This window comes from Xyrauchen texanus, chromosome 33, assembly GCF_025860055.1.
Source record: "Xyrauchen texanus isolate HMW12.3.18 chromosome 33, RBS_HiC_50CHRs, whole genome shotgun sequence".
Classification (NCBI taxonomy): Eukaryota; Metazoa; Chordata; class Actinopteri; order Cypriniformes; family Catostomidae; genus Xyrauchen; species Xyrauchen texanus.
In genome coordinates, this window is record NC_068308.1 from 21,186,726 (window position 1) to 21,204,022 (window position 17,297).

At 36.5% G+C, this 17,297-nt stretch overlaps 1 protein-coding gene across 1 annotated transcript in view; it reads right to left on the minus strand.

Annotated features, from left to right (window-relative positions):
- LOC127627168 (vesicle-fusing ATPase-like) overlaps positions 1-17,297 on the minus strand; it is a 35,777-nt gene that overhangs the window by 16,769 nt on the left and 1,711 nt on the right. The window contains exons 2-8 of the mRNA XM_052103435.1: positions 16,245-16,330; positions 16,046-16,145; positions 14,839-14,878; positions 13,707-13,873; positions 13,450-13,557; positions 13,215-13,290; positions 12,100-12,255 (exon numbers count right to left, since the gene is read on the minus strand). Coding sequence (XP_051959395.1) covers positions 12,100-12,255; positions 13,215-13,290; positions 13,450-13,557; positions 13,707-13,873; positions 14,839-14,878; positions 16,046-16,145; positions 16,245-16,330 — 733 coding nt within the window. The remainder of the gene's footprint in view (positions 1-12,099; positions 12,256-13,214; positions 13,291-13,449; positions 13,558-13,706; positions 13,874-14,838; positions 14,879-16,045; positions 16,146-16,244; positions 16,331-17,297) is intronic.

A 17,297-nucleotide genomic window follows, 5' to 3' on the forward strand; every position in this document is an offset into this window, starting at 1 on the left:
TACACTATACATTGGACATCATGTGGCAAAAAAACACATTACCAAATTTGTTTCTCATGCAACCAAAAACATGCTTAAAAGGAAACATTGCAATGTATTATTAATTTATTATACTACATCGGCTAAAACTATGTTTCATTGTTTTCAAGAATGAAGGGTTGTCACACAGCCCGTCTATGGACCTTATTCACGTTAGCGTCATTTTTTATTTTTAATGGGAATGAAAACAAGGCTGTGAGGGATCGACTTACAGTCCCTTCAATGGGCTGTACTGCAGTTTAAAGTGTTTTTGGATCGTTCCATGGACAAAACATTGATAAAATATCTGTCCAAGAACATTCAGTATACAAAGAACTCCATACAACACGAGTTGTGGAAAATCAGATGTGATCTAGGAGTTTATACAGTTTTATACTGTTCGTGCCATTGAAGAGATGCAAGTATATCCCTCACAGCCTAGTTGTCATTACCATTAAAAAAACACAGATGGTTGCCATTAGCCTAAGTGACCCTTTGCTAAGCTCCGCCCCCTTGATTAACGTTGTTTGAGCTGACAAGCTTTGCAGAACTTCCCATAGCAATAAATGGGAGAGTACCTCAAACGGCATGGTTTTTGGCTAAATATTCCCATAAACAGAATTGATAATATTCTTATGTGGGCTGGAATGAAGAGTTACATTGTAAAGCATATTTATCTGATGTTTTTGTAAAATAATTGTTAAATTAAACAGTAATTTGACTGAAAACTGTGGAGGCAGTGCATCAGAATTGAGGCAAACAATTATCACAGTCCCTTGAAAAGAGAAAAGCATCATTTGATGGAGATTACACACTAAATAACATTCGTTTAAATGAACAGAACTGCTCATAACACATTCACTATGATGCTGTGAACTATTTATTTACGATCCCCCTTGAACTAATGTTAAGTTATTAGCTTTAATTAATCTTGGAGCAAACGTAGTTGTCCTTGCTAATGTTATGCATGTTCATTTGGAAATAAGGACTGACATTGTTTAATCCATAGCATGCTCTTCTCAAGATTTAAAGATTAAAAAAAAAACACTGCATGTATCATCTCTATGTACCTCGAGTCACTATTGCAAGTAACCCGGCAACAATGTTTTTAAATTGTTTTTGAGATAATTTCTAAAAAGAATTCCAGTTAAACTCCTCAAAGACATATTTCTATAGAAAAAAAGCAAATGTGTGTCAGAGAAATGCCGGACGGCAACAATTGTTTGGACAGGATTGGTCAGAAATGCTTTTAAGGCAGGGCTTATTTCTACCTAATTACAGATAAATTTGCTCCAAAATGTTTTAAAGTTTATTTGGATGCTCAGCCTTTTAACATTAACACCAAAAGAAATAAGATTAATTTTCTCCTCCATTTTAAAGATCTTAATTATGTCCAATTATACGGCTAGTTTAATTATTTGCTTTCAGAATTATTGTTCCCTGTTGTCAGACAGTTGATAACCATTGGCATCAGCACACACACACAAAAAGTAACACACACAGTTTGAAAAATCAAATCATGTAGTCATGTTGTTTTCACAGTAGCAGTAGTGCTCCTCGATTATAATCATAATCACGATTATTTTGGTCAATACAGAGATCCCAATTATTTAACACGATTACTCATTGGCTTTGGAAACATCATTCATTTATTGAACTTTTTTAAAAAGACTTTTCTTTTTAACAATGGATTTACTTGAACTTGACATGTAAACTGCACTGGGTAGGGGAGGAGGCTATTGTCATATGATAAATATGTTGTGTTATGTATTGTGGTCAAATAAAGAAAAGCCTCCATTGCCATCATTAACAGCAAGGGTCCTCACACTTCTATGGAATGAGATCTACTTTGTCATCATGTTATTGCAGCAAGATCTGCCATGTACAATAAAGGCTATACATTATCACAATACAAAATGCCAGTAGTCTGTAGTGAAATTTGATGATTCTCAATACCAGCTTCAAAACCACAAAAATAATAACTAATATGTTAATTATGAAAGAATGGTTTTAAGTCCTTAAGTAGTTATTCAAGACTTGTAAACAGTCAGTAATAAAATAACAATAAAAAACAGCAAAGAATAGAAATAAATAAAAAATGATGACAAAAAATGCTAATTAAGAAAATCCAGTGGTTTTTTAACAGCTTTAAAGGATTTTAACAGCGGTATCAAGTATTTAATTATCCATTCAGAATGAAATGCAACATAAAACTACTACTGGTATTTACTATATGATTAGAATACATTAATACTTTTTAAAGCTACTAAAGTTACCCAGTCAAGAGAAGTGAGTGTTTTCTTGTTATGATTATTATGACACACTACACTAGACAGCAGCAAATCTATTAGCTTACATTTATACTTACAAGTTATCGACATCATCGACAATATCACAGTCCAGATGCACTTTAAACTTTTCAAACAGCTTCAGGTGATGTAGATCGCAAAGTATGAGGGAATTATACAAAAATACCAAATAAGTAAATACAGAAGCACTCTCGTTGTGGAATAAGTGGAGTAAGAGCTCTTTAAAGTAAACACTTTAACACATTTTAAATGCTATATTAAGCTTTTTTTTAAAGTTCAAATATTTCGGAAGCAGGTAATGTAAATAACTACAAACTCCGACTCTGACATTTCTGGCAGAGTGACGAGCATCCCCGCGCCAGTGTATGCATCAGCCAGGAGAAGATTAAATTCCTTCCCCGGTCACTCCATGCAACTCAAAGACGTGACACTAACCGTACAGTGAAATGCCAGTTTTGGAGTTTATTTTCATAACCTGCTTCCTTATTATCTGAACTTTAATAAAGGATGCTTTAAAGATATAACACCAGAGTGTTTCATTGCGAAAAGGAATGTGGTTATAATCACTTTATTTCGATTATCTTGTTTTCCTAATCTTTGGAAGCCAAAATTGTAACTGAAAATAAAATTGAATTAATCACCCAGCCCTATGTAGCACACAGGCCTTTTTTGATGAGAAATGGCATTTGAATCAGGCAAGGGTCTTTTCTCAGACAAATGCCCTGTTTTTGGTTAACAACATCTGTTGGCTTCCATTTTGGAGGGAGCGGGAAGGCTGCAGATAACCAGGAGGCCTGAGATGGGAATCAGTATGGCCATTTACTCCTGATGACAGACTCAGGTTGAGGGAGGGCAGGAGTCCAGACTCTTCATAGAGGAGAAAGACGAGGCTGTGGCTGGGCAGGCTAAAATGACCTATAGGTGGTGAGTTTTGGGTGAAACTGGGTGTATTGGTGTAAACTCCCACCCAAGCTCTGTCTGACAATAACATACTCAGACACACACACACACCTTCATTCAGCACCTGGGCTCCAAAACGAACCCCAATTAGGCACTCACCTTTGTGCTATCAAGACCCGCCATCTCATTAGAGCAGCCAGCTGCCTCAGCTAGAGGCCAACTCCTGCAGCCATCACCACCCACAAAGGTCATCTCTCTCTCGCTCTCTCTCTCACTTACACACACAAACACAGCACTCTATTGTAGGCTATGTGTGTTTGCATAAATGATTGAGGCTGAATTTAGTAATTTCTAAGCATCATCAAAATTATTTAAAAAATAAATCACGGTTTACAAACAGTTTTCAGAAAACTCCCCCATCTTAAATGTCAAAGCAATTGCACACATCAGCTTTAAAGATGCACTCGGTAACTTTTGTCTTTGTGTCATCTTGGACTTACACTGACACCTAGCAGCTTGGATACAGCATCATTTAAAATCAATAGTTTTCAGTTTCAGATGCCATTGTTGTAATTCAGCCATGATTACTTTAATCAATGAGTGAACGTGTCAAATAACAGGACGGTTACTGAGATTAAACGAATAGTATTCGGCTGGTCATGTGATTCTAACATGGCAGCCCCCATGTGCGGACCCTCTCCATGTAGAATAAAAATGCTTTTATAAGGTTACTGATAGGACTGGAGTCTTCATTTTAATGTGAGCGGTCGTGATTTCTAACATATATTGCAAAATTATGATTCATGTCTTAAGGAGTTAGACTTTTTTAACACCTTTAAGTCATCTGACAATTTAGAACAAAAGGTCCTTTAGAGTTGTGATTTTATGAAATAAAATGAGAGGTGCTCTTTAACGTCACATTTTGAATTGTACTGACCAATCCTTCCAGGAAATCAAAATAAAGAAGGCTTGCAGCTAGCAACTATTTTGACAACTGCTTAGTAAATGGATAATGGCACAAAACTAGATTTTTACATTTGCCTGAGGGAGGGTGGTGGTTGCTACTGCCAGCCTCACTGCTATGAAAAAGCGTTGTGGTTGCTTGCCAGGGCAACGCTTTGCAGCCACCAAGATGTTCTGAGTGGTTTTACACACGTTGCTATGTGGTTGCTAGGTACTTGCTTCCTGGCCCAAGTTAAAAGTGCCACCCCAAGTCTCTACAATATCCAATTTCCTACATATGGCTTGGGTTTCTTCTTCAATGTATGTCTATGGAGATTTTTTACTTATTTTACATCCGCCAGGCAATAGGAAGTTCAAATGCTTAGAAAATTAATAGCACACCTCTCAACAACAACAAGCCACATGATTTGAGGTATCATTCATGTCTGTAGTACAAATGGTGCAGAATGAGTTACAGACTGAAGTTAAGTACTTATGGTTAGAGGTTTGTTCAAACCCTTGACCCCAAGTATGAGCAACAGTAACAGTGATTCTTGCCTTGGCAACCACCACTAAAAATGTTTTTGGCTGCACTTTGAAAACAGCAGCAGAACGGTATAAAATAATAATAAAACCACAAACTAAGTGTTAACAGGTTGGAGGTACAATGTTCTGCATGAACACACACATTCCCTCTTCTGAACATGTAATCAGTTCTGAAGTCAGATTTCCACTTTTTCCTTGTAGTGACGTCATAAAAGGGACTCTATATTTCTCAGTAATATTATTACATTTAGGCTACTGTTCTTATAAAAAATATTTGGACGCACTTTATAATAGGTGCCTTTATTGAGTACTAACATTAAAATTAGGGCTGCCCCCTGATAGTCGACCAAAGGTTAGTCGATGAAAAGAGTCTTGGTCGACAAAGTTTTGGTCGCAGAAAAAACAAACACCGTATTACTGCTGGTTGGACACTAGGTGGTACTATGGGGTAATTTTCATTAAGCAGGGTTAGGGTTAAGCCAACACAATAAAGAAAGACACCTTGATTTCAAACTTAGAACTTATTTATTTTAACAAAAAATTCAAATGAAACAGTGGAGTTTCTGGGGAGTCGGTGCCTTACGCAGACTGCGTAATATGTATATAGGGAGCGGTGTGACTGATTACCGCCAAACGGAAACCCTGCTACTGTCTACAAGGTTCTGTCACAGTCTCTGTTTGATACTGCACTAGCCAATGCAGAAGTTGGATACATTTCTGGAACCCTGCAGGTAATCTACACTGTCATTAACCCATTTAATCCCAACAGTCACAATTGTGACTGGGGTCTAAAAGGAGTTTTTGTCAATTCAGTTGTCAATTGTAAATGACAGTGCAGACTTTTGTCATGATTGGTGCAAACAGTCACATGACCAGAGCTATTGTATATATATATATATATATATATATATATATATATTTATTAGGGATGTCCCGATACCACTTTTTCCACTTCCGATCCGATTCCGATAACGGAAATCTCAGTATTGGCCGATACCGATCCCGATCCGATACCAGTGTTGTTTTATTGCATAATCAGTTTAGAATATCTTTACATTATTGTGTGGAAATAATTGGGTGTACTCTTTAATATGTAAAGAAACACAAACCTTTAACTACACATTATTTCAATATAAATGTATAGCTTATTAAGAAACACTTTATTATTAACTAGCATACTGGATACTGGCACTCCCTGAGTTCTGATTACACGCACCTGCATATCATTAGTGGCTAATCAATGACTGCATAAATACCCCGCTTTCGCGCGCGCGCGCGCACACACTCTCTCTCTCTCTCTCTCTCTCTCTCTCTCTCACTCTTTCACAGTCTGTGCCTGTTCTCATCGATAGTAGAAAGTTCTGGAGTCTCAGAAATACTATGTCAAACATGTGTCTTCATTATTGCCTGCAAGTATCATATAATTGTTGTAAGTTATCTCTTTCATCGTGTCTATACACTGTTTCTGGATATTACTTACCTGCTGTTTGCCACTCTGCTTAACTGGATTTACTCACAATGTTTACATCACTGTTTCAATCCTCTGCTCAATAAATCCTGCAGAGTTCATATCTCTGCTGTGAGTCTCTCCATGACAGCTTTAACTTTTAAACCCTCACCCTTTTTATTCACAGTTTAATTCGCTTCTTATTTATATTCTGGTTAAATGCACCTCCAGTGCCGTTCTAAGTCCATATTATAAGTGAACCGAACTGCTGAGCATCTACATCTGAGATGTTCGTTTGTAGCGCTCAAATATTGTGCGTGTGTGTGTGTGTGTGTGTGTGTGTGTGTGTGTGTGTGTGTGTGTGTGTGTGTGTGTGTGTGTGTGTGTAAACTGAAGCACCATTCACTAACGGGCTGAAGCTGCGCGTGCATTTATATATTTACTTATTAAACACAGCCTATTGCAATTCACAGAGCTATCGCATGTCTTCAAGTGGCTTTGAATAAAATGCACGAGTCATATGAACCGCTTTAATGGTGTTTTAACAGTTCTTTTATGTCATTTTTTAAGCTTGACAGTAACGAACATGACTAACACAGAGTATCGGATTTGGGTCGGGCTCGTCAGACCGATACCCGATCCGTCTAAAAACGTCAATATCGAAGCCGATACCGATCTAGGTATCGGATCGGGACATCCCTAATATATATATATAAGTAACCCCGTTTTCATTTACCGTCAGGAAAGAATCCGCCTAAACATACAGGTGGAAAATTCCTTACATAAATGAAGACATAAAAACAATTATAAAATGTAAAAATAATCATTATAATGATGATAATAATCACAGGAATATACATCATGGTTCGAGGTGAATGTGTGAGCGGGACACAATGAACTGCTTTGTGGAAATAAAGCGAACGGAACTTAAAACACCTCCTGAGCTGAGATGTCTGAGATCATTTGCAGCACTCATAGACGATACTGTTCTTGCAAAAAAAGAATCGGAAGACAGAAACAAAGAGTGAGAACCTTTTAGAACCGCATGTTCCTGGAGACTGCATGCCGCCGTATCATATGCATAGACATGTCATTGTTCTTAAAAATATAATAAAGTGTGTTTCTTCAAGCACGTGTCTGTGTGTCACGGGGGAAATTATTTGTAATATTAATTTTATAATAATAGCCTAATAATAATAATAATAATAATAATAATAATTTAATACATGGGAAAATTTGCCAAATATCGTTTTGACATCATCAAAAGCATCAGCTATTGGTGATCTCTCTGAACATCATCGATCCACGAGATCATCGTCTGTCGGCACAACCCTAATGTGCATTTCCCTCTATAAATTAACAAAACATTCAGACAGTCTCCTTGCTGGTTTTTCCAACACATTCAGAATCATTACCGCTTTCCCGGTGTCGCTTCAGCTTGCTTTCATGCATCCGCTTGTAAAATGTATATTTTAATTAATAGCATAAACGTGCGACTAGTTGACTAATGGCTTAATTTAATGCCTACTAGTCGAATAAGAAAATCTTTGGTCGGGGACAGCCCTAATTAAAATACATACAATACAACGTACTTATTCTGTAACTACATTTTGTTCTGCAAAAATCTCACAAGATTAACATTTTCTGCTACTGAGGTTGAGGTACAGGTAGGTTTAGAGGTAGGGTTAGGGGTAAGGTAACCAGTGTAACTACAGATGTAATTAAATGCAGGTACTTTAAATGTAAGTAGAATGCAACAACATGTATGTACATAATAAGTCCATTGTATCATATGTTTAATTACATACTAGTTAAAGAAACCTTATATAAAGTGGGTCCAAATATTGTTACTTGTGCTACATGATGGTGCGATACGTGATGGCACGATGGAAAGTATTGGAATACATATCAACTTCACATGGAAACCTGGCCACATGAAACTATAGGCTTATGTCCTTCTTTAAAACACTTAATCTAAAGGGCTCCCATGATTTGGACAGCTGGGTCATACACTTTTTTTTATACTGCATCATGCTCAGTGGTCGCCACCATTTTTAAATGTCTTTCTCCATGCCACAGTGCACAGAATCAACTAATAGATAATGGTTTACATGTTGTCAACTGTTTTCTATTATCAATTCTTGTCAATTATCTGTTGCAGACAAAGACATTGTTTAAAGACTGAGAACAGAATGCAGACAGCAGCTTCAAATTGCTAATTATTATACTTCATAATAATTTCACAGCAGAAGTCTGATGGGAATTGTTTGTTGGATAGAATCTTTAAAAAAATGAACTGCTTAGGGGGTGCATAGGAATCATAAACAGTCTAAAATCACAAAACAATCACACTGCAGTCTGACCAAATATAATTCAAACTTGGCTTGAATGTAAGCCAATGGCAAGAAAACAGAGATGACAACATAATCATCATGGGTTGACGTTTTCTAAAAGACTTGAACTTTCTCTCATTTATGGTTAGAATGAGGGACTAGGAGTGTCTGAGAGCTGTCAGTCCAGTCTTTTAGCCAGTGTTCTTTATTTTGGCTGTGCCTTCTTTCTCACTCTCTCTCATACAGGAGTTGCAGCATACAGTGATTCATGTCGCCCACAACACACAGTGCTTCTGCCTCACTGGCCACTTAAACTGAGGGGATATGGTTGGACAAAAATAGACAGTCCATGCCGTGGAAAGAGAGAGTTGGAAAGATATATATCTTTCCAGAGACAGAGATATATGCATTTGTGGCAACATCACACAGTAGATGTGACTGAAAGAGGGTGAGTGAAAGAAAGAGAAAGGCCCAGTTTACACCTGGTATTAAGATCCATCACAGATGATCCAAGCACAAGTGGTCAGGCGAGACACATACTGGTAGTAACTTCAAATGCGTTTTCTGTAAAAACTTGTGATTGGATTTCCAAGGGGAGGATCTCTGATTTTGTAACTACACAAGTAACCTACTATGTCAAAGTGTTACTACATGGACAGTGCTATGAAAAAGTATTTGCCCCATCCTGAATTCTTCATTTTTAGTGTATTTTTCATAGTAAATTGTTTTAGATCTTCAGACGAGATATAACATAAAACAAAGGCAACCCTAGAAAACTACAATTACAGTTTTCAAATATATATTTATTTTATTGAAGCAAAAAAGTTTTCCAAAACCTATATCACCCCACCTATATCACCCATGTGAAAAACGAACTGCCCCCTTAAACTTAATAGCTGGTTGCACCACCTTTATCAGCAACAACTGCAACCAAACACTTCCAATAACTGGAGATCAGTCTTTCACAATGCTGTGGTGGAATTTTGGCCCACTCTTTGCAGAACTGCTTTAGTTCAGCCGCATTGGAGGGTTTGAGCATGAACTGCCTGTTTAAGGTCTTGCCACAGCATTTCAATCAGGTTCAACTCAAGACTTTGACTAGGCCACTCCAAATCTTTCTTTTTTTTCATGCTTCTTTTGTGTTATTCAGATGTGAGCTAACTCCTATGCTTTGGATCATTGTCTTGCTGCATAATCTAGTTGTGCTTGAGCTTCAATTTACGGACTGATGACTGGATATTCTCCTTTAGAATTTTCTGGTAGAGAGCAGAATTCATGTTTCCCCTCAATTATTTCAAGCCGCCCTGGACCTGAAGCAGCAAAGTATCCCCACACCGTGCAACTACCAACACCATTGTCGATCATTGTGATGAGAAGGAGGGCGTGGCCAGGCCATGATGGAGCATGACTGGTGCTGAATCAGCTGATCAGCAGGAGAGTGAGATAAGGGGCGGCTGGATGCGCCAGTTTGAGAGAGAGAGAGAGAGAGAGAGAGAGAGAGAGAGAGAGAGACGCACACAGCTGCGCTGCACGTTAGTTTATGTTGGTTTTAAGTTTACCATTAAACTTTATTTACTGTTCAGCCAGTTCCCGCCTCCTCTTTGTTACACACCTTTTAGTTTAAAAGGATGTTATGTTGAATTTGGCAGTCAGTCAACTTGGCAGTCAATTACCTAATATTCAATACACTTTTTGCTTTCTATTCCAGTCACATTTTACATTACAGTTTTCATGTTACAGTGAAAATTTATTAAATTAACAATTAGGCAACTAAGTAATTAAAGTGTAATTATATTACATAGGTACTGTAACACATAAACGGACGGGCAAGGAGGTTGCGGGAACCGGCCAAACAGTGAACATAACATTTTATGGTAAACTTAAAACCAACATAAACAAATGTGCAGTGCGGCTGCGTGTGTCTTGCTCTCGAACCAGCACTGGTGCGCTTTGGCAAAATTCAGACAAGCTTTAATGTTCTTCTGGTTTAGAAGTGGTTTTCGCCTTGCCACTCTTCCTTGGATGGCATTTTTGGCCAGTGTCTTTCTGATAGTGGTGTCATTAACAGTGACCTTTATTGATTTGAGAGAGGCCTGCAGTTCCTTGGCTTTTTTGTGACTTCCTAGATGTGTCATTGCTCTGCTCTTGGAGGAATTTTGGAAGGTCGGTCACTTCTGGGAAGATTCACTACTGTGCCAAGTTTCCTCTATTTGGAGATAATGGCTCTCACTGTGTTCTTAGGAGTCCCAGAGCCTTTGAAATAGCTTTGTAACCTTTTCCAAACTGATATACTCCACTCACCATTTTCCTCATCATTTCTGGCATTTCTTTTGGCCTTTGCATAGTGTGCTACTGGGTGAAACCTTTTAGCCAACTTCATGATGCTGAAAAAGTTCTATTTAGGTGTTGATTTGATTGAACAGGGCTGGCAGTAATCAGGCCTGGGTGTGTCTAGTCCAGCTGAACCCCATTATGAATGCAATTTCATGGATTTGGTGATTTAGTAACTAAAGACATATACATTTTCACACTGGCCTAGTTGGTATTGGACAACTTCTTTGCTTCAATAAATAACATTATCATTTAAAAACTGTATTTTGTGCTTACTCAGATTGCCTTTGAAATTTCTAAACAATTTGAAACAGTATGAGATATACACAATAACAGAAAAAATTAGGATGGGGACAAATATGTTTTCACAGCACAGTATATAATACTTTTTAGTGTTTTTAATTTCTGCACATGTCACAGATTACTTATAGATTTTTAATCAGGCTCTTATATTACATATACTATGGCACCAAAATAAATTTTGACTTGCCCCTCCTTTTCTTAAAAAAAATAAATAAAATAAATAAATCTGGGTAACAGTGAGGCACTTACAATGGAAGTAAATGGGGCCCATCAATAAACGTTAACATATTCACTATATTAAAAGTATAGCCACAAGACATAAACAATATGCTTGTTAACATGATTTTAGAGTGAAAAAATCACTTACTAATCTTTTCTTTGTAAAGTTACAGCAAATTGTATAACTTCTTGCCATTACGATGTAGTCAACAAACCCTAAAACTTCTGTTAAAATTAGGATTTAAACAACTTTACAGCTCAAATAATTCATGAGTTTTAAAAGAATAATTAATGTAAGTGCTTTTATAATCTTATAAGCTTCACATTTGTACATTTAAACCCTTCATAAATTGGCCACATTCACTTCCATTGTAAGTGCTGCACAGTAACTTTGATTTCAACTTTTTCTTTTTTTTTTTTTAAACAAAAAGAAAAGGACAGGTACATAACCTGCCAATTTTAAAACTTCATAAGTGCCATCATATGACTGACAGGTGGTTAGGTGGTCCTTTGCTGTTGTTCAGAAGGTATCAGAATGGATTAGTATTTCCACTAAAAATGTGATGTGGATTAGTTTTCGACTACCTCCGAATATGGTTTGAGTGATCCAAATAACAAAGCATTTTGGAACCTGCTTACACTTGTATTTAGTGATTGGATTATCCGAAACGGATGCTAGTACCAGTTGTAAACTGGGTCAAAGAGAGAGAGAGAGAGAGAAAATTGTGAGCAAGGGACAAACACGACTCACCCATTTGCTCCACTATATCTGGAGGAAAGACTCGAGAGGCGAAGGCCCGGCGGAAGATGTCCGAGAACTCCTTGTCCAGGCCTCCGATGCCCATGCGTTCAAAGTTCCAGTCGGGGTTGATAATGGACTGGCGAGAACTTTTGGTCTTTGCTTTTCCTGGGGAAGAATGAACAAGAAAGAACAAGTTGCTGAGGAAAACTAAATACATTAAGGAAAAAAATCATATTTACTCTTCACTCATCAAAGTAAAACTTTATGTCAATCTATGTGAAGTACAAAAAAGTTGAGTAGACATGACAATATGAGATATATTCCTGAGGAGAAAACCCTCATTCTCTTTAGCCATGTGCTCTGACTGCCATCTTGTGGTACAGTTAAGCCCACTAACATCTATCTACTGTTGTGGTTAGTCATGACAGTTCGCTAGAGTTAAGAAAAACCCTAATGATGTATTATTAGCAGCTGCCAAAGGCGTAACATCCACAATGAGTCCTTAGGTTAACAGCATTACTTTTTCTAAATACAAGAAATCAAACAGGGACTCTATAAAATAGAGGGCCCCTGAAACCTTGAACAAAACACCTTAAAAGGTACTCCAATCTCAAAGTCTACACTTCGCATGTTATTAAACACTGGTCAAAGAGGAATATATTCCTCTGTTTCCTTAAAGAGCCAAACAACATTTGAAAAATGAACTATACAGTGAACAGGTCCCACAAAATGACTCAAACTTTATTTTTATCCTCTCTGTCAAGCTTATCTAAATACTGAATGTATTGTATTTACGAGTGTTCTGAAGACACATACTGGACTATCAGTAGCACATTAACAAAATTGTTATTAATAAGGAGTTATATATGCATGTGAGACATGGGGTGAATTCCAAACTGCATTTTTGTGCCCTTGAAGGGCACTGCGGAAGAGGACACTGCTCAAATTGTTGTTCCAAACAAAAGACTGTTAGCGAAGAGTACATTCATAAAGTAATGACACGTTCCCTTCAGAGTGCCCACATCAAGAACTCTGCCCTTTGAAGTGAGTAAGGTGTAGGTATGATCACATTCGATTGGAATTTGGCCACAATGGTGGTGTGTGTTTGCAAGGTAAACACTAACCAATCAAATTTACAGATGAGCTCTCAGCTTTTTCAAAAATCACCTGACTGTTGCCGTGCAACAGACCAATCTCAATCTGAAAAATGGAAACAGAGAACACAATTGAAGCTCTTTTACTTTTGCATCAAATTAAAACAGTAAAACAACAACTAGTGTTACTGGAATGAGAAAAAAAATTGATGATCTGTAAGTGGAAGTATCATTTCCTAATGATACAACCGCAGTAAAGAAGTACCTTCTGTTTTTTGCTGGAGTTGTGCTCACCCCTGAGGATGCTGGGATCCATGGCCTCTATATCTTTTATTACCAGTCCAAAGAGCTTATCACAGAAGCTGAAGACAAACTGTCATAGAAATGATGCAGACTGTATTTCTAAACTGTCCTGTAATATCCAAATGCTAAAAAAAAGATTTTGATTTAAATGGGCAAAATGTTAAAGCAGCTAGTCTTCAGTCTGAACTGTGGCTTTGGGTGATCTCTTTGATGTCTTACCTGCTGGCCCATGCTAAAAGCCTGTGCGTTGAAAAACTGGATAAATTCAATGGCCATTTTATCAGAGTCGTAAGGGTTGCTGTCAACACTCTTCTTCTGCAGGAAGTCAATCTCTAGTGTCATGGTTCCGACATACTGTCTTGATGGGTCAAAGTTGTAGATACTGACTGTAAGCAAGAAAACAGGCAGATGGGGGCTATAAGACAACTGTTACTATTGAGTGTTTTTGTTTGAGAAACGTTTTCTATTGATTTGCATATTTTTCAGGGTAATGATAGCAAACTATGCTATCCAGATTTAAAATCAAATGACTTAACATTAAATTCTTGGAAAAGCAAATTAATCTAAATTCCTAAGGAGTCGCAATAAGTTTTGCGTTCCATCACAAAAGTTTGCATTCCCTCGCAATAGTTTGGGTTCCCTCACATTAACTTTTGCGTTGCATTTTGCCCTTGAAATAGTTTGCATTACCTCGCAATAATATTTTTTGCATTCCCTAGGAATACGATTTTTTTGCGTTCCCTCGCAATAGCTTGTGTTTTGGCTGAAATTATTTTTATATAGTAATAATGTAGTAACCATGACTGTTATAGGCTTCTTTTTGTTTTCTGGTGGAAACCATGGTTTTAATACAGTATACTGTATCCATATAGTAAACATGATTTTATTATAGATTAACCAAGATAGTTCTTGTGGTTATTATGGCTTTTACTAAAACCATAATAACCACAAAATATAATTTTTATTAGCATCGTTTTCATTTTCCTGAATTATTACTATGGTTTAACTACAGATATCAAGGTTAAAGTATGGTAACTATAGTAAAACCATGGTAAATTTATTGCAAAGGTACGCAAAACTTATTGTGAGAGCACGCAAAACTATTTCAGAAAACAAATTCTCGCCCTGTCCTCTAAGGGGCTCCATAAATTCCTAAACCGCTGGTCAAAAGAACTCCTTGAGGAATAATGATTGCCGATCAGATCTCTGAGCCTCTATGTTCTTTCCATCCCTCCTGGTAACACCCTCTAACCAGCCACAGTCAAATTCAGTGTTTTTTGTATGGATGTCTTGTAATGCCACAAGTAATTGAAATAATGAAAACAACTGAATAATTCAAATAGTTGTGTACCTTCCACATCCTGGTTTAGAGAAAGTCCAGCCCATTTCCTCTAAGACACAGAGAGCATATCGAGGAGTCACTAATATGTTGCAATTAGACCAATATATATATATATATATATATATATATATGAATGTCCATATATATATATGAATAATTCATCATGGTTCTGTCATGTTACAGGTCAAACCATCAATACCCTTAGCTGAGGAAATGCATACATTCAGACATTTATCAATGAAATAAAGCAATTATTTGGAAGAATATATTGCTAAAAGCCACAAAAATACATTAGTGTAACTTTCTCTTGATAGATGGTCTTATTGATCAGCACATTAATGAAAAAGGCACTTAGTTTGAGTCGCTAATAGTTTCTCTAGTTTTGTGTTTCATTTCTTTGCACCGATCTCTTTTGTCTTATTTATAAAACATCATATCTAGCCAGAAAATGAGACCACTGTGAGAAAGTTACTGTAGTACCTGAGAAGTCTCGCTGATGTCATGTTAACAGATGAAGGAAAAGCAGGAAAAACAGTGCAAGTGACAGATATTAAGATAGAAGCATGCTGGAAAGCTGTACCACAATAGTACAAACAAAACAGCTCAAAACATGGACCAGTCCATGCAAATTCATCTTTTCAGATTTGTTAAAACATTTCAGAAGACGAATAGCATTTTGCATATTGTTAAAGTTAACGAACATAAAAAAAAGATAAATGAAAATGTTTTGTTAATACAAATAAAAATTTAAAACTAACATAACTGGAAAACTGAAACTAAAATACTTTTTCAAGATTCCCAAAACTTACTGAAATAAAAATAAACAATTTTAGATATTCTGTGTATTATGAAATTTGAAATCTTTACAGCTCAAATTCATTAAACATAAATACACCACTAGATAGCAATGAGAAGTATAACTTCATATTTAAACATATATCAGTATAATTGAATTCAATATTTTAATTATATCAGTCAATATTTTAGCAGCCTTAAAATTCTAAAAGTTTAAAAATATATATAATAAAAAAACTAAAATTAGAAAAGGCTACAAAAACTATTGAAAACTAAATTACCTCAATTAAAAGCACAAATTAAAAAATTAAACTAACCCTGGGCTTGCACATTATATACTCAGTGCATATCACGTGTCAAGGTTCAATAATAAATTGCACTTTATGAAAGTATTATGAGGAATAACGACACAATGTTGTACCTGAGGTAAACTGAATGCAATAGTTCCAGGAACCACGCTTGGGTGGGTTCTCACTGTGAAAATAAACTTCTGAGTTGGCGTGATTTTAATAGTCAAATGCCTAGAGAGATGAGAAACAGAAAAGCTGATTACATGCAATTCGAGATTATTTTTACAGTTACACGTCTCTTCTTTCTGAATCACTACAACAAATACTCACTGTCCAGATTTGAAGTCTTTCTCACTTGCAACCGCACAGTTGGTGAGAGACAGTTCATCTGTCGGGCATCGTGCTGCTTGCATTAACTTTGTAGGAAAGAAGATACAGCACCAGATAAATAAAGAGCTAAGAGGTACCAAACTACAGAAGCTGAAATTTCTGTCGGGTTTATTATGAAATTTGTGTTCATAATAAACCCTGAGTTATGTAGAAATACACTCTAGACTTCAGTCTTGTAAATTCAATCCTGTATATTTGTAAACTGTGTTATTATTTTCCATAGGAAAAACAGCTTACTGTAGCAGTTTATTCGATTACTCTATTTACTGAAAGCATCCAGCCTAGACTTCATCACTTACCAGTTCTCTGCTAAAATTACCAGTTTCATCATGGCAGTCACTTACTGAAAAAGGCATCACTCCCCCCATTACATTTACTGTAGCCTCTGCCAATATTCAGCCATTCAAACACTTACAGCTCTCCATCTCTAATATAAAGCATGTTAACTAGTACTAAAAAAAAAATCACAGAGAACAAACAGCAATGCTGTGTGATCTAACAGGATTCCTAAAGGCCTTTATTAAACCTCAGGAGTGCATTATAACCGATGGTGTGAGGTGGATTCCAGACATTCTGAATCTCGTGTAATCTCCTCAAACACACCAGTAATCCTGTAATGCACATTATGCTATGTAATACACTACATACAACTGTTTGTTTGCGCCCTCTTATTTTATTTCTATGGTTTGTACACACTGAATAAAAAACATTGACTCAACATCCATAACGTAAGAAAATAAACAGCTTCTACTCAGTAACGTATATTTTTATATAATTTGTAGCTTAACTTAACATACATTAATGTGTACAACACAAAATATTAATTATACGGTGAACTTAAGAGTGATACATAAAGGTAAAGTATAAGTTCCCTGAACTTCTTTGGCTTAAAAATCAATAAAATGTATGTTATAAGTACTACTCATAAACTCAGAATCCATTGTTTAATGACTGATCTCAGTCATTATTTTCTTCTGAGCCAATAAAATTTGT